This window comes from Chrysochloris asiatica, unplaced genomic scaffold, assembly GCF_000296735.1.
Source record: "Chrysochloris asiatica unplaced genomic scaffold, ChrAsi1.0 scaffold00101, whole genome shotgun sequence".
NCBI classification, from domain to species: domain Eukaryota; kingdom Metazoa; phylum Chordata; class Mammalia; order Afrosoricida; family Chrysochloridae; genus Chrysochloris; species Chrysochloris asiatica.
The window spans coordinates 8,793,560-8,811,451 of record NW_006408619.1 but is presented as its reverse complement, the minus strand read 5'-3'; the positions used below and the strand labels follow the sequence as shown (position 1 = coordinate 8,811,451).

Below are 17,892 nucleotides of genomic sequence, written 5' to 3'. Positions count from 1 at the left end.
CTATCATATCAGGACTGCTTAAGAGGGTTGGAATTGTAAAGGTAGACGTTAGATGTTTTGTAGCAAGGAGGGGAGTGATTAACTTTTCAGCCTAAGAGCGGAGGTCCCTGGGACCATCAAGGGAGAAGAGCGGAGAATGGGACCCTATCCAGAGAAGCAGTGATGCCTGAGATGGAGGCAGAGACAATGACGTGGAGAGATGGAAGTGTTGGGGACTTTAGACAGAGAGGGAGAGGGATAGTGTGCTAATGACCAGGGGGCAGGCTTGTAGTGTATACCCTTTGGTTGAGTGATGATGCATGGAGGGGATTGTAACCATAGCAATGAAATGATATACTATAGGATGAATGTAAAACTAATGTTCTCCCATATAAACTATCACATAGCTCACAATAAACATTAAAAAAAACCCCAAAACACAGCAAATGACAGCAATCAATTAATACCTATCGATAATTATAACAATGCAAATGGATTAACCATGATCTACCTAAACTAACAACACAGACTGAAGTAGAAATCTTGAACAGGCCTTTAACAAGAGAAGAAATTGATCCAGTCAACTGAAAACCGTTTAGGCTCAGATGACTTTACTGGTGAATTCTGCCAAGCAGTTAGAGAACAGCTGACACCAATTCTATTCAAACTATTCCAGAACATAGAAAAGGATGGGAAACTTCCAAATTCATGTTATGGAACAAGCATAACTCTTGATACCAAAATAAGGCAAGTGACATCATTAAGAAAGAAAGTTATAGGCCAATATCTCTCATGAACATAGATGCAAAAATTCTCAACAAATCCTAATATATATATAATACTTCATGACCACCTGGGATTCGTACCAGGAATGCAGGGATGGTTCAGTATCAGAAAAACGATCAGCGTAATTCACTACATAAATAAGGGGAAAATAATCACATGATCATATTTATTGATTCAGAAAAGGCATTCAACAAAATCAACAGTCATTCCTTATAAAAACACATAACAAAATAGCACGAGATGGGAAATTCCTCAACATAATTAAGTATTTATATACAAAGCCAACAGCCAATGTCACCCTCAGTGAGAATCTGAAGCTATTCCTCTGTGAACAGGAGCCAGACAAGGGTGCCCTTTATCACCATTCCTGTTCAACATTGTGCTGGAAGTCTTAACAAGAGATATAAGGCAAGAAAGGGAAATTAAAGGCAACCAAATTGACAAAGAAGTAAAACTCTCTCTATTTGCAGATGATATGATCCTATACTTAGAAAATTCTAAAGACTCTGCAAGAAAATTAATGGAACTTATTCGGAGATTTGGCAAAGTGGCAGGGTACAAGATCAACATACAAAAGTCAGTTGGATTCCTTTACACTAGTAAAGAAAGCTCTGAAAAAGAAACCAGGAGTACAATATCATTTACAATAGCTACCCAAAAGATGAAATACTTAGGAATAAGTCTAGCCAGAGAAACAAAAGACCTACACAAAGAAGACTACAAAACACTACTACAAGAAACCATAAAATACCTGCAGAAATAGAGGAATATACCCTGCTTGTGGATAGCAAGACTTAGCATTGTGAAAATGTCAACACTACCTAAAGCAATCTATAGTTATAATGCAATCCCAATCCAGATGCCAACATCATTGTTCAAAGAGATGGAAAAGCTGATCACTAAATTATATGGAAAGGAAAGAAACCCCAGATAAGCAAAGCATTATTAGAAAAGACGAACAAAGCAGGAAGCCTCTGACTTCTCTATCTCAAAACCTACTTCATAGTCACAGTTGTCAAAACAGCCTGGTGCTGGTACAACGAAAGGCACATAGATGAATGGAACAGAATTGTGAACCCAGAAGTAAATTCATCCACTATGGTTTAGCTGATCTTCGACAAACAGCCAAAATGCACTAAATGGGGGAAGAGATAATCTCTTCAACAAATGGTGCTGGCAAAATTGGAAATCCATTTGCAGAAAAATGAAGCAAGAACCATATGTCACACTATATGCAAAAATGGACTCAGCATGGTTTAGAGACCTAAATATAAAACCTAGAATTATACAGCTCATCAGTGAAAAAACAGGGACAAATTTAGGGGCTGTGATACTGACATAAATACATTACTATCAAACATAACTGAAAACACACAAACAAAAGACAATAGATGACTGGAATCTCCTAAAAATGAGACACTTATGTACATCAAAGGATTTCACCAAAAGAGAAAGAAGAGAAGCCACAGACGGGGAAAAATGTTTGGCATTGACATATCAGACAGAGGACTACTCTCCAAAATTTATGGAACACTTCAATGCTTCAACAAGACGAAAACAAATAATCCAATAAAAAAATGGGCAGAGGACATGAACAAACACTTCACCAAAGAAGACAGTCAGGCAGCCAACTAACATATGAAGACATGCTCATGATTATTAGCCATTGGAGAGATGCAAATCAAAGCAACAATGAGATATCATCTTACTTCAGCATTAATGGGTGGTGGTTCTGTGCCGTGGAGTTGGTTCTGACCCATAGCGACCCTGTACAGGGTTTCCGAGGCTGTAAATCTTCATGGAAGCAGCCTCATCTTTCTCCCACGGAATAGCTAGTAGTTTTGAACTGCTGACCTTGTGGTTTGCAGTCCGATTTGTAACCACTACGCTACCAGAGCTCAGCATAAATAGTGAAGTTCAAAAAAATAGAAAACAAATTCTGGTGAGGGTATGGAGTGATGGGGGCCCTCCTGCGCTGTTGGTGGGTCCCACCACTGTGGAAAACAGAATGGTGCTTCCTCAGAAAGTTGGGACATAGAAATACCATATGACCCAGCAATCCTTCTGCTTTGTATATATCCTCAAGCGTTAAGAGCTATGGTGTGGCTAGATCTATATACACCCATGTTCATTGAAGCACTATTCACAATAGCACAAAGATGGGACCCCAAAGGGACTCGACTCCCTCACTGGGGAAAACCCCTGCAAGGGTGGTTCCTGCCCCTCACCCTGGCCAGAACCCTGTCCCAAGTAACAGCCTAAATGCCCATCAACAGAAGAATGGTTAACCAAACTTTGATTCATACACAGATGGAATATTAAGCAGTGCTGAAGAATAACAACGAATCTGCAAAACATCTCACAATATGGATAAGCCTGGAGGACATTATGCTGAGTGAAATTGTTGTTGTTAAGTGCCATTGAGTCAGTGCTGACCCATAGCGACCTTGAGGAGCGGCTGGTGAGTTTGAACCACCAACCTTGTGATTCAAACTGACTTTGCAGTCCAGCGCATTAACCTACAGTGCCACATTGGGACTTTTTAGGCAATCACAAATATTGCATGAGACCACTGTTGCTAATGAAACATTCTATGATGGTTCCTTGGGGGTTGAGGGGAATTGTTCATGGCCTAGAGGGTAGACACACGTTAACATAGGTGATGTGGCAGGCAATATACGACAAGGAGATTTGCAGAGGAAAGAAGAAGGTAGCAGGGGACACAGGGTGAGAGCAAGAGTTTAAGTGAACAGAGGTAAATGCTGTTAACTGATGGTCCATGGAGGGGAATGCAGTCACTGTAATGAAGCAAAGTATATGATTTGCTGAATGTAAAACTGATGATCTGCTCTGTAAACTTCACTTAATTAATTCACTATAAAAAGTTTTTAAAAAAGAAAAGAAATAGATCTCTTCCAATGTCTTTATTATTATAATTATAATTATTATACTCTTCAAAATTTCAAAAATATAAATAGGTGCCAGGCACGCTAGTGCCTGCACGGTCAGGGGTTGGGGGCGGGGGAAGGGGAGAGGAGAGGTGGGTGGTACTCAGACTGGGGAGAGAGTGCCTCCCACCCAGCCCTGCTGAGAGAGACACCTGCTAGGATGGTCCAGGTGAGAGGACCCTGGAGGAGGGACCCTGAGGGAACCAACTTCCACACGGGAGGAAGACCCCTGCAGGGTGGCTCCTGCCCCTCCTCTGGCTGGAACCCTGCCCCAAGTGACAGACATCGTGGCCCTCTGGGCTTCGGCTCTGTCTTGTCCAATACATTCCGCTGAGGCTCCGAGCTCTCCACACCGGGCCTCTGCCAGCTCCTCCAACCCTGCCTCCCCCGTCCTTAGCTGTCCCTGGAGATGAAACCATCGATTGCACTGCTCGTGGGTAAAGTCAGGAAACAAAACTAATCTTCTTTATTTAACTTAGCCCCTCCCCTTCTCCCCTGTCCCTGCACTGGTCCCCAGGAAGGCACAACGGGACAATGAAGAAATGGCTCTAGACTCAGTCCGTGGGTTACAGGAGCTTGCTTTGGCTTTGGTGTTTTGGGAGGGGGGATGGGATTAGGTGCATTTCTGGAGATTTGGGGTGGGTGGGTGTGGCGCACACTCAATGTGGGATTTCGTTTTTCTTTCTTTAATGGGTTTCCTTATATGAGAAAAAGCGACAGGAAGAAGACACCATCTGTATGGAATGAACTGTCAGCTGGGCTCAGTGTCCTGGGCACGTCCCAGAAACTTCTCTCAGTGGCTGGAGCTGGGGAGGCTTTTCTGCAGGGAGCTCCGTTGGGGCTTGTTGGTGGCTAGGGGAGAAAAGGGATGGAAAAGTATTAGGAACCACTCTGGAAAGACAGTGGGGCCAACCCTAATCCCTCCCAACCCTGATCTTGTGTAGATGGTTCCCACCCCCTCAGAATCCACATTCAGGGCCCCTGGAAACAAGCCTGAGCTTTCCTGTTTGGGGTTTTATCTCAAACCGGCTTGACCTACGGGAATTCAGTCTCATGCTTTCTCTCTCATACTCTGGTGAAGGTGAGCCTTTCCTTCCCTGGCCTACAGGATTTAGGACCTTGCTACCCCCTGACTTCAGCAGTGGTGCTGAACAATGTGCTTGGTGCAGACCGTTGACCACTGGGGACTCCTGGGAGGGCTAACACTTCAGGGCTCAGAGCAGAGAGAATGGAACCCTGAGCCCAGCAAAGGGTAGGAAGGCGATGCTCACAATCCGTGCAGGTGATCTGAGGCTTCTCCCAGTGCCCGCTGGGCTGGCACCGAATGGTGGGCACGTGGCGCTGCAGAAAGCCCTGGGCACACTGGTACCGCACCAGGGAGTTGATTTCATATCGATCCTTCTTCTGCCCCAAGGTTCTGGCATGTCTCACCACCGGGGGCTGTCCGCAGGCCACTAGGGGACAAACATTCTTTAGAAGGGGCTCTCCCAGAGCAGACACCCAGAGCAGGGTCCTGGAGTTGGGGTAAACCCTTCAAGCCTGGGTCTGTGCCTCCCACCCTACGGCAGTCCCTACTCCTGGAAAAAGGGCATTTTCATGTAATGCTAAGAATTTGGACACCTTGGTCCTAACATCTGGGTCCCTCAGGAATATAGGGCAGCAGAAGGAATAGTAAGGGGCTTCTTAACAAACTGTGGAGTCCCTGGGTGGGGCAAATGGTTAACATGCGTGGCTGCTAACTGAAAGGTTGAAAGTTTGAGTTGAGAGGTGCCTCCAAAGAAAGGTCTGGTGATCTGCTTCAGAAAAATCAGAAACCCTGTGTAGCACAGTTCTACTCTGGCACATGTGGAATCACCATGAGTCAGAATCAATTTGATTTGAGTGTTTACGAATCGGGCTGTGAACTGCAAGGTCAGCAGTTCGAAACTACCAGCTGCTCCACGGGAGAAAGATGAGGCTTTCTGCTCCCGTAAAGATTTACAGCCTCGGAAACCCTGTTCAGGGTCGCTATGGGTCGGAACCGACTTGACGGCACTTAACAACAACAAACCCACTGTCATCAGGGTCATCGGAAGTCACAGGGACCCCATGGAGGGTTTCTGAGACTGCCTTAATCCAGTCTAACCAACTAATAGGGAGCACTAGACTGAAAACCACCAGGTCTGCAGTTTGAGCCCACCAGCTGCTCTGAGGGGGAAAAAAATGATGCTTTCCGCTCCCCCAAAGATCTGAAGCCTTGAAAACGCTATTAACAAGTCGCTATGTGTTGGAACTGACTTGATGGCACTTAACAACAACAACAACCAAGTGACAATAAACTGTGATTTATCCATAAAAACTCAAATAAAAAACCAACCCCTCCACCATTGGTGTCCAGTCAATTCCCCCTCATGGAGACCCTCTGTGTGTCAGAGTAGAACTAGGCTCCAGAGAGTTTCCAGTGGCCCTGATCTTAGAAACAGACTGTCAGAACTCCCTTTCATGGCTTGGTTGAGTGGAATAGAACTGCCACCCTTTGGTTAGTTACCGAGCCCAAACTCGTTGCACTCTCTAGGGTACTTTCACACAATGGAGAATTACTCTGGGATGAGAAGAAATGAGCAACTGAGCCACAAAAAGCCATAGAGACAACCTTAAGGGCTTTCTGCTAAGTGAAAGAAGCCAGTCTGGAAAGTCTATGTGCTGTATCCTCCCAACTACTGGCATTCTGGAAAAGGCAAAACCATGGAGACAGTGAAAAGATCAGTGGTTGCCAGGAGCTTGTGGGGAAGTGGAGCAAGATGAACACATGGAGAGCCCAGAGCATTTTGGGTGGGTGGGTGGGGGGGCAGTGAAACTATTCAGCATGATACAGACATGTGATGGTACGAATTTTTAAAATCCAACAGAAAACAGTGAGCCCCCATGTAAAACTATAGACTTCAATAATGTATCAATATCAGCTAATCCACTGTAACAAAAGTTAGATGTTACTATCAGGGAAACTGTAGCAGGGTAGGGATATAAATAGAAATTGTACCTTCAGTCCAATTTTTCTGTAAGCATACAAGTGATCTAAATAATAAAATAAACCTTAAATGTGGGCTCTTAAGGGGATGAAGTGAAGCCAGCAGGGAGGGAGAAAGGCTAAGAAAGAGGTCTAAGATTTGTTTACAAAGCCCCAGCCCCCTGCTTACCTGCGCCCTTTTTACACGTGAAGGGCAGGAAGTAGTTGCAGGGGACGTCATTCCACTCGCCCTTCTCGTGCCAGATCATCACCACGCAGTCTTCTTCAGCCGCAAAGAAGTTGTCGGGCTGGTTAGGACGCCAGTTCTCAAACAGCTGTGAGCAGGGTGGGGGAAGGTCTGATGAGAGGCCAGCCCTCGCAGTAGCAGCCAGCTGGTTCGCCTTTCTCTTTAGCCCAACATTTGATTGATCAGAAGCAGCACAAGGGCTGCTGGGAGTCTGGTCAGGGTTGTCCTGGATGCCATGGAACCCACTGGCCCTTAAAGTAGCTGGATACACGTTCAACCTAGCTCTGGCCCTTTCCCGTCAACAAGTCAGCCCCTGACTCATGGGACCCCATGCACAAAGAGGACACAGGTGTTGGGCAATGCTACCTGCTCCTACAGCTTCCTGTGATCGGTGGCAGATTTGGGTTGGCTGATTCCAGCCTTTCTCCTTAGTCTCTCTTTGTCTGAAAGACCCGTCCAACACAGACAGGTGACATTCCCTTTTTCATATGGGCAAAGAAAGCCTCACCCCAAAGGCTGTCCGGCTTGAGTTGCACCGAAGAGTAGAACCCCGGCTCACACTGCAGACTCTGTCCCCGGCTTCTCCCTCCAGCCTTGCTTAGGGCAAACAGAGTCTTCATTCCTCTAACTTAGCAGCATGGTCACATTCACCTCTTCCAGGGAGCCACCCCTGAGCTCCTTCAATGTTTCCTGATTGTATTTAGGAGTCTCAATGGCACGATGGTTAAGCAGTGAGTTGCTAACCAAAAGCTTGGCAGTTTAAATCCACCACAGGACAAAGATGTGACAGTTTGCTTCCTTAAAGATTGTTGTTGTTGGTAAGTGTCGTCAAGTTGGTCTGACTCATAGTGACCCTGTATAGGGTTTCCAAGGAGCGGCTGGTGAATCTGAACGGATGACCTTGTGGTTCAAACAGACCTTTCGGTCCAGTGCATTATCCCACAGCTCCACACCAGCAGTCCCCATAGAGATGACAGCCTTAGAAACCCAGTGAGGCACTTCTACTCTGTCTAAAAGGGTTGCTAGGAGTCAGAACTGACTCAAAAGCAATGGGCTCGGTTTGGGTTCAGATGCTAACTGAAAGGTTGGCTGTTGGAACCTATCCCGTGGCTTCATGGGAGAAAGTCCGGGCAATCTGTTCCTATAAAGATGACAGCCAATGGGGCAGGAGTCCTGTGTCACATGGGGCAGTACTCCTGTGTCACATGGGATTGTTCTGTGTCAGAATTAATTCAACACCCCCTGACAACAATAACATAGTTCCTTTAATACACATGTTGCTTTCTGTCTGTTGGTCTGTCTCCTTGAGTAGACTCAAGTCCTTTGTGGACAAGGGACCTTACTAAAGCTTCTACGTGCCCCTCAGGGGGCTGTGCCTCTGTTCATGTCCTTCCTCACATTGTCCAGCCTTGTGCACATCCCTGGAGACCCAGAATGAAAGACGAAGCCTTCCTTCAAGGGTCCAGCAGCTACCCAGTGGATACTGCGACATGGTTTGAATGTTTCTGTTCGGATGTTCTTTGTCTCACCCTGTCCCCTGTGGCCCCCAGCTCTGCCCAGGGCCCCTGACATGACTCACCACGGGATGTCCATCTGACCAGCGGAAGTCCCCTTCAATGGTCCTGTCAGCCAGGCCAATCCACTGGTAGTCTTGAGCATTGTCTAGAGAGAGGACGGATACGTGTTGGGCAAGGGGCTGAGCACTGAAGGTGCCAGAGATACTGAACTCATGGAGGGATGGGTCCTGCCTTTGGGGTCTGTAGAAGGCTCTCTCACACATGTATGCTGGGGCTACACCCTGGCCACCTTACCAAGCTGGCAGGGACTGGTGATAGCACACAGGGTTAGGTCTGGGGGCCGATTTGGACAGACAGTGGGCTGCCCTGTGTGCAGCCTGAGTTTCTGGGCCCAGTCCCCTGCAGCCACCGTGGGCCCCCATGTGCTGACGTCTGGTGAGTGAGGCCCTTTGCCCGAGACCTTGCCACACTCACTGTTGACAAACTCCTGTTCCTCAGGAGTGACGATGCTGGTCAGGTGGGCTTGGTGTTCCTGGCAGTGGATCTCAGCCTGCATCCAGGTCTTGCGGTCAGGGAAGTGGCGGTAACAGTGACCCTGGAACTTGGTCCAGTCCTTCTCACATGCCTCCTGGTCTGCAACACAGGTAGGAGGCATGAAGGGGTGTCCCACGGCTGACTGGGGGAACAGTGGCTGCCAGTGATGGCATGAACCCCCATATTCATTCTGCCTTAGTTGTGCCCTCAAAGAAGGAAGAGGCCCAGCTCAGGGGCAGGGACCCCTCTTCTTCCTGATGTTAAGCCCAGTGCTTTTCTCCTGATGATGTCAGCAATAACCCTCCATTTTCAGGGAGAGGGAAGGAACTGGGAGCACATGGGTGGAGGTAGTCAGGGGCGGGGGGTGGGGGGCTGTGCTGGGACCCTGAACTGAACCTGCTAGCTTCCTTCCAGCAGAACTTAGGCTGCAGATGGCACAGCAGGAGTACGTCTGCTTTGGGTCCAAAGAAGGCTCCAAGCTCTAGCTGAGCACATGGTCTGCCTCTAGTCTAGGAGGGGAGATGCTGACCAGGGCCCATGACCCAGGGGGTCTGTCTGTGTGTTTGTGTCTGGGGCAGGGGTAGAAAAGAGGTGAGGAGCCTGTCTCCTAACAACCCTAAATTTCTAATAGGTTCTCGGTTCTGGAGAAGGGGCAGGTTGGGATAGCTCTTGGGCAGCCTGGGGACAGGGATAGGGCTTTTCTCTCCAACTCTGCCTTCAATGACCTTGGGGTGGATGGACACTCTGGTATTTACAGCTCAGAAATTGGCAGATCAGGACCCCCTCCCTCTCTGAGAGCCAGTTTTGTTAAACATTCGCCAGCATGCCACAGGACAGAAGAGTACCAGGAGCCTCTCTTTTTTTCCTCCCTGGACCCTGAACCCTCGTGCTGTGTGGTGTCCTCTCCGGCTGGGCACCATCTACAGTTTGCCTGTCCAGGAGAGGATGGAGTGTTAGGCTGAAGGGACAGACGCTTGGCAAGACTGGGTGAGAGACACTTGGGAACAGTGGGGGGAGGAGCATCGGAGGCCAGCAGCCTGGGAAGAAAAGGCAGAGCCGCTGGAGGGGCTAAGGAGAATACTGCCCTTGCTGCCGCCAGCTTCCCTGAGGCAGGGGAAGCAGCAGCTCAGCACAGTGAGGAGGTCAGAGACATCATCTCAGAATGACGTGTGGGGGACATTACAGGAAAAAGTGGGGTGCAGCTTCTCTGGGAGTGGGGCAGGGCCATGCAGGATGGAGGTTCTGGGGAAACAGAAATGGAATTTTGGGAAGGCTGGAAAAAGCAGCAGCTCCGGAGTCCATGCCTGGGCTGCCTGTGGGGTGGTGAAGACCATGGATTAGAATGGGGGCCACATGGGTGGCTCCTGTCCCATCTCTTTGCTGCATCAGGATTCAGAGCCCCGTGAGCACCCCTTTCACCCTCCTGGAAATTCATGAGCTGTCTGCATAGACATTCCAGACAGACCCCTCTCCTGTGTGATACATGTTTTGGCAAGCTACAGAGAAACTCCTTCTAGCTTTCCACTTTCACCCTTGTCAAGACTCCCTGTGCCCATTTCTCAGGGTCGTGGGGTGAGCGAGGATGGAGGGAGGGCAGCTTCAGAGGAGGAGGCTAGTCCACCTGTCTGTAAGCTTGGCAGTGTCTCCAAGCAATATGCAGTTCCAAACTACCTCCTCGTCCTGCTCAGCTGCCTTCTGTGCTATGTGGGCCACGGCTCCCAGAATCCACAAGTCCCACTCTCGCTTTCTGAGTCGGGACAGCACTCACTGAAATCCAGGAGGATTGGGGTGGGGGGAGACTAGGAAGCAACCAAAGGTGAGAGAGCTGGGGGCTCAGGTTGGTTCTGGGAGGGTTCCTGGCATATAGCTCCCCTTGGTGGAGTTGGCAGCTCAGCCCAGGTGCAGAATTGGAGGGCTTGGCAAGGTTCCAAAGAGGAGCAAGGAGATGTTCTCTCTGGCCAGTTCCTGGCCTTGCATGAGGGAGGGAGAGAGGAAGCCTGGGTCTCAGTGGCATTGCATTGACATGAGTTGACATACAGGTGATGAGGGGGAGGTGACAGGCAGCAATCTCTGCTCATGCACAACTTGAGCATGCTGGTGACGTGCAGGCTCCCAGTTAGACAGGGAGGCAGCTTAGCCATTGTGGCATGGTGGTTCTTAAGGCCATGGTGGGGCCACAGAGGTCCCAGAGACAAGACAGTAGGCAAGCACATGCTTATGACCATGCTGGAAAGATCCGTGAGTGTCATCTAGCGAGAACCAATTCTTCCCACTCTGCAACTGCCTTCAAGAAAGGCAAAGAATCAGTTTGTGCTCTTAGGCTGATTTCTCCACCAACCTCAGTGGTGGAGCTGCAGGTGTGAGAGCCTTGGAGAAGGTTAGTGTTTTCAAGGTCCCCCAAAGTCTCACCTTGCAAAGTGCAGACTAGCCTGGTCTGCACAGCTTTCCTGTGGTCAGGTCAGCTAATGCCCTGGAGGAGAGCTTTCAAGAGGAACAGCAAGAGAAGGAGTGAGGGAGCGGGGCAGGCTTCTCAGTGGTGGCCACTGGTTGGCTGTCTAGGTGGGCCATAGGGGCCCCAGCCAGGGTCTAGAGCTTGTGGTTAGAAGGCTGAAGGAGGTGGCGAGGGTGCAGCAGTTAGTTAGTAATGTTAGCTGAAGCCGAGACAGCCGTACCGGTCTCACACAGGTCCCCTCCGTAGCTGGGAAGGCATAAGCATGTGAAAGAGCCGCCGGTGGTATCCACGCAGGTGGCTCCATTCAGACAAGGGCTTGCGAGGCACTCATCAATGTCTGCAAGAAACCAAGGGCCGCCATTAGGACTCCTGTCAGCAACTCCAGCTTGGAAGCACTGTGGCCTCCTTATGGATGGCCAGCTCGGCTGCTTTCCGGAGCCCTGGGAAGGCTAAGTGTTGCTGCTGCCGCCGCTGCCACTGCCGCCGTCTCAACCAAAGATCCAGACAAGAGTTTTCTTGGATGTGTGTTATTCTTGACTGGCAAGCTTGGGAGTACTGGGGTCAGCTTGCTCAGTGGGTTGAGGAGAGAGATCTTGCTCTTCTGAAGCCAAATACCTTTTGTGAGAATGAGCAAGGAGCTCCTCCAAGAAACCTTCTCTTGTGACAGCTTCAAGAAGGTCCCGAGTTTGAACTGGCTTGGAACACTGTGGTGAGCAAGGATATTGGAAATCAAGTTCCTGAAGTTCAGTTACAGGTCTTTTTCTTTCCATCTGGGATCTGACTTCTTCTGTAGTAAGCCCTAGGGGGGGCTTGCAGAGGGCAGGTCAATGAGACAATGGTAACATGGATTATTCGCGTGAGACTCGTAAGCTTCCTTGGCTGGCAGACACTTCCTTGTCTTCAGGAAATAAAAATTGACCATAACTTGTATAAATGAAGTCAGCATCTCTTTCTCGGTGACAGGACAGAAACCCTACTTAACATTCCCCCATGTGATCTCTTTCTAGTCCAACATCCCAAAAGTTGGGCATCTCTAGTGAGTCAACATTTCTGGAGTTCCATCCTGGCTTGTGGGAGGCAAACCTTTGAAGCTGGTGAGTCCTTTAGCAAGTGGCCTCTGGAGATGAGCCTCATGAACCTCTTTTCAGGTAATTCTCTTCTTTTGGTCTCAGGATATACTTTCTGATCAAATGTGCTTGTGGGACTTGATAAGCCACTGACCTTTGGCTCAAATTTGCATTAAACAGCCAAGATCAGAATGGAATCATCTAGTCTGGTCTTCTTGTATGCTTTGGAGAACCCAGAAGAGCTGGAAGGATCTTGTTTGCCCTCTTTGTAGCAGTATTCCCAAGATAGTTCTTTCTGGTTTTCCTCCCATGGGAACACAATGAAAGGTATTGGGGAGCTTTTCTTCCCAGGTGATCAACCGAGTGGTGTATCTATCAGTAGCACCTTGATACGTGGTTTGAAGATGCTAAACCTTGAGAGGTGAGGCTGCATCCACACAACCTCAGGGTCCAACGAGGTTTCTACACATGGTTTCCACGTCTGCTGGAAATAGGACCCCAGAGTCCTAAATGTTCCAAACTTAGTTTTTGCTTCCCAGTAGCAGTTCTGAGACCACTAAACTCACCCTTCTGATAAATTGACCAAAGTATTTTCCTTTGGGCCCTTGTAATGGTGGTGCCTTGTAGACATCTTCTAGGCCAGAGCTGGGCTTCTGTAATAGCTGTCCTGAAAGTCTCTGGGCCTCAGACTTCTTTCCCTTCCCATGATGCTTGTAACGTCATCTCAGTGAGTGTACAGCGGTTCCGACAGTTTCAAGTCTAGAACTGTTCCAAGCAAACCCAGAGTGCATACTGAGATCCCAGAATGCACTTGGATTCCCAGAAACAGCAGTAGTAGCAATAGGTCAGGCCAGTCATGGGGTGGAAGCTGGGGATAGTTCTGTTTCAGGAAAGCAGCTGCTTTCTTTGGCCCATTAGGGTCATTATGGGAAGCACTGGGCAAGGGGAATTAAGCACATGTAGCTGCTAAAGCAGTTTAGAGCAGGGCATAGGCATGGCCTCTGTGAAGAAGAGTCAGACGCCAACTCTGGAGTCTCTGGTCAACCCATGTGGTTGGGCTGGAAAGGCGGAGATCCTAGGGAGGTCAGACCAGGCAATTGTCCCAGAGACTTTGTTCATCCACACCTAGGCTACTGGGCTTAGGGGGCAGTGTTGTTCCTTTCTGTATTTGACCAGAGCATTAAGGTCTCAGGGGGCTGTAGGGACTGAACCCTACGGAACCAACTCTTGGACTCAGAAGCTGCTTTCTGCAGGGCCCTGAATTCACACAACAGGAGGGCCAGAGTTCTGAAGACCGGAAGAGCCTGCAGATGCTGCTGGGGCAGTTCACGGAGGCCGGAGTCGGCACTATTAGCAGAGGCAGCAAATCCAGGTAACCTGTTGGGGGGCTTTCTTATTTACTGCTCAGGCCTTGTGGTGATTCCTCTCTGGTCCTCCTGTGGCAGAAAGGCCCATGGTGGCCTCACATCACCCAATTACACACCTGGTTTCTGGAGCCAAGAGAGGAATTGGACTGGGCCCTGCTGTAAGATCAGACTGGGGGATCCCAGAGAAGGTGAGAGGAGAGTGGGTAGAGGACTGGAAAGGTTTTAGGCAACGGGCAGACCTCCTGAAGGAGGAGAGGAAAGGGAGGAAGCAGTATCTGTGAAGAACCTTCTTTGGGGCAGGCACTACATCTCACACACATCATCCTGCCAGTAGCCCTGTGGTAGGGCTATCATGATGACCGGCAAGGATACTAGCGAGGTGCCTTGTCATTGCTGGTAAGTGGGGAGACGGATCTGAAGCGCTGGAGAAGAGAATCAGGAAAGGGAGAGGGACATGGGGTCCAGGTTCCATCCCTGTCAGACCCTGACAAGGGACAACGGAACACTGGCTCACCCGCGGTCATCATGCGCAGGGACTTTGGGGAGAGCCGGGACTCCCAGGGTCCAACTCCTGCTACTGTATCTGAAAGGGATGTTCCTGACCAAGGCCCTCCAGCGAAACTCTCTCCAGGTGTGAGCTGTTCATCTCCTACGCTTTCTCTAACTTGGGAAGGCGAAACCTTGGTAGAGGCTAGAGTGTGTGCTGTGGAGTCGGTTCTGACTCACTGTGACCCTGGACAGGGTTTCAGAGGTTGTAAATCTTTACGGGAGCAGAATGCCTCATCTTTCTCCAGCAGAACAGCTGGTAGCTTCGAACTGCTGACTTTGAGGTTAGCAGTCTGACTCGTAACCCCTACACTACCAGAGCTCCTTAGAGGAGTGGAGATACTTGCAAATAATGACTGGTGTCAGAATGAGAGACTTTGAGTCTCCGAACAGGTGTGTTCAGAGCCCAGGTCCTCCACATGAGTGAGCTTATTTGGCTTATAGAACAAGCTAGACGAAAAGTGATAGCAGACACTTTGACTCAAACAGTGCCCAACTAAAGGGGCTACCACTTGTAAAGACTCTGCTACAAAGAGTAGCCTTCATGTTGTCCAGTGTGGCTGACTCAGGCCACTCTGGACACAATTCTCTGGACAAGGTTGGGTAAAAACTCCTCAAGAAGCACAGAGAACATTTCTTAACTGGATGCTCTGCATCCTGCCAGGAGCTAGGGTCATTCAGGAAGGACAGAGCTGAGTAAACACCCTCAGTTTGTGGTCAGGTCTGTGATCTGAGAGAAGGAAAAGAAGCTCTGATCTGCCTTTAAAATGTTGTCCTTGTTGTTAAGTGTCGGCGAGTCAGTCCCGACTCATAGCGACCCAGTATAGGGTTTCCAAGGAGCGGCTGGTGAGCTTGAACCGCAGACTTTGCAGTTCAAACTGACCTTGAGTCCAGTGTGTTAACCTACAGTGCCCAATTAAACAACTGTAATAAAAAAAAATAATTTTTATAATTTTTTATACTATTTTAAGACTTCTAATGTTTCTCTTTAAGGAGCGCTGGTAGCTTAGTGGCTACGAATCAGGCTGCGAACCACAAGGTCAGCAGTTTGAAACAAGGAGCTCACTGAAGTCTACACAGCGCCAGTAAAGACAGGCGAATTGAGATCTGGGTAGAGCAGCACTGCTTAACCTTGGCTGCACATTCCAATCACCAGGGAAGATTTTTTTTTTTTAAAGTTCCAACTCATACTGACCCTGCATGGGGTTGCCAAGGAGCAACTGGTGGCCCTGAGCCGTCAAGCTTGTGGACCACAGTCCAGTGCTGATTCTACAAAGCCACACCAGAAACTGTTGTCAGGAACCATCAAGTCAGATTCATGGCAAGCCCGTATGTAACTCTTTATGAGCTACAAAGCTTCATCTTTCTCTATCGGAGCAGCTGATGGATTTAAACTGCTAACTTTCTGGTTAGCAGTCCAATGCTTATCTTACAACTTCACCAGTACTCCAAAAGTACCATGAGACCATAAGGAGCTCTGGTAGCATAGTGGTTACGAATCGGGCTGCGAACCTTAAGGTCAGCAGTTCAAAACTACCAGCTACTCTGTGGGAGAAAGATGAGGCTTTCTGCTCCCATAAAGATTTACAGCCTCGGAAATCCTGTACAGGGTCGCTATGGGTCGGAACCAACTCGACGGCACTTAACAACAACAACATATGAGACCATATAAGGAGCTCTAGTAGCATAGTGGTTACGAGTCGGGCTGCTAACCTAAACATCAGCAGTTTGAAACTACCAGTTGTTCTGCGGGAGAAAGATGAGGCTTTCTGCTCCCATAAAGACTTACAGCCTCAGAAACCTGGTACAGGGTCACTATGAGTTGGAACAACACTATGGCACACCACCATAACCATATGAGAACATATAGTCAACAGTGGTGATGAGAATGTAAGGGGGCAGGGAAACTAGATAACTGAAAACAGAGCAACTAGACAGAAATCATGAGCACGTCCACACAATGTCATAGTAAACGACTTGTACAGAAATTATTGAATGGGAACCTCAATTGCTGAAAAGACAATCAAATATTATTTTTTAAAGTACTCAGTCATAATTTATCAAGAAACTCTTCATGGATTATTGACCAAACAAGATGGCAGTAATTGTCAAATGCTTTCTTTAAGGACTAAGTGAAGCCTCCAGTCCCCTTTGCCAGAGGAAGTTTTCCTCAAGTATTCAAATATTTGCACAGGAACCATGCTACATTTAAATAGATTACCCAGGTTCTATGGCTTCATGAGAGGTACAAGCAGTTAATGTGTTTAGCTGTTAACTGAAAGGTTGGAGGTTGGATTTCACCCAGAGGCAACTAGGAAGAAAGGTGTGGCAATCGACAAAAAAAAAAAAAATCAATCATTGAAAACCCTCTGGAGCACAGTTGTACTCGGACACACATGGGTTTGCCATAAAGTCAAACAAAGTCAACTTGATAGCAAGTGGGTTTTGGTTTTGCAGTCTCCTTAGGATGACTTTTTAACAATGTGTATCTCCTATTTCCGGTAGAAAACAACTGGTGGGTCACCTGTAGAGAAGGGAAATGACTGCTAGACTGAATAGAGTGACTTGGGATCCTGGGGGCACGGACATGGGGGTGGTTTAGTTGTTGTGTGAAGATAGTCTCAATCCTCACAGCAGTGACTCTCAACCCTGGGTGCATATGATCATTACCTGGGGGAGTTTAAAAAACCCTAGTACCCAGGCCACAAGACATTTCAGTCAGACCCTGGATGGATGGGACCCAAACACATAAGGATTTTTAAAAAAAGGTGAGAACCACTTCCTTGTATCCCTGTTTACAAATGAAGACAGTGAGGGCTTGGTTGAAACGGACCAACTCTAATTGTGCAGCCCTTTCATTCTAGTTCCCTGAAGTCCTGCTTCAAGAGGGGGAGCTCTTTAGTTAGCCGAGCGTGTTAAACATACACATGAAGACCTTGACTCTTGATTGGACTTACTAACTCAGTGAAGTGGGGAGATTATTTACCCTGTGTTCAAGTTTCAAATAGGGATATTACCAAACTACTCATGGTAGTCTTGGGAAGTAACTGTGGAAAACAAAACCTTTGGGAAATATACGTACTTACATAAAGGTTGTCCTTACAGCGACATCGTTAGGGTCACTTATGACATGCTTCTACACATTTCAGGGCCAATGAAGACACTAACTCTGCTGGGGCTTCTGATACCACTGCGACATTTTTGCCTCAAGCTTTGTTGTTGTTGTTGGATGCCATCGAGTCAGTACCGACTCATAGAACCTTATGTACAGCAGAACGAAACACTGCCCGATCCTAGGATAACCCCACTACTGTTGCCACGCTTGAGTCCATAGATGTTGCTACTTGGCCAATCCATCTCGTTGGGGGGTCTTCCACTTTTTCTCTGATCCTCCACCTAGCCAAACATGATATCCTTCTCCAGGGACTGGTCCCTCCTGACAATATGTCTGAAGTATGAGAGA

At 48.2% G+C, this 17,892-nt stretch overlaps 1 protein-coding gene across 1 annotated transcript in view; it reads right to left on the bottom strand.

Moving 5' to 3' along the window:
* Positions 1 to 4,506: 4,506 nt before the first annotated feature.
* Positions 4,507 to 17,892, bottom strand: part of ACAN (aggrecan) — a 42,889-nt gene continuing 29,503 nt past the window's right edge. Inside the window, exons 14-19 of the mRNA XM_006867166.1 lie at positions 11,670 to 11,786; positions 8,938 to 9,096; positions 8,526 to 8,608; positions 6,890 to 7,034; positions 4,985 to 5,167; positions 4,507 to 4,565 (exon numbers count right to left, since the gene is read on the bottom strand). Coding sequence (XP_006867228.1) covers positions 4,507 to 4,565; positions 4,985 to 5,167; positions 6,890 to 7,034; positions 8,526 to 8,608; positions 8,938 to 9,096; positions 11,670 to 11,786 — 746 coding nt within the window. The remainder of the gene's footprint in view (positions 4,566 to 4,984; positions 5,168 to 6,889; positions 7,035 to 8,525; positions 8,609 to 8,937; positions 9,097 to 11,669; positions 11,787 to 17,892) is intronic.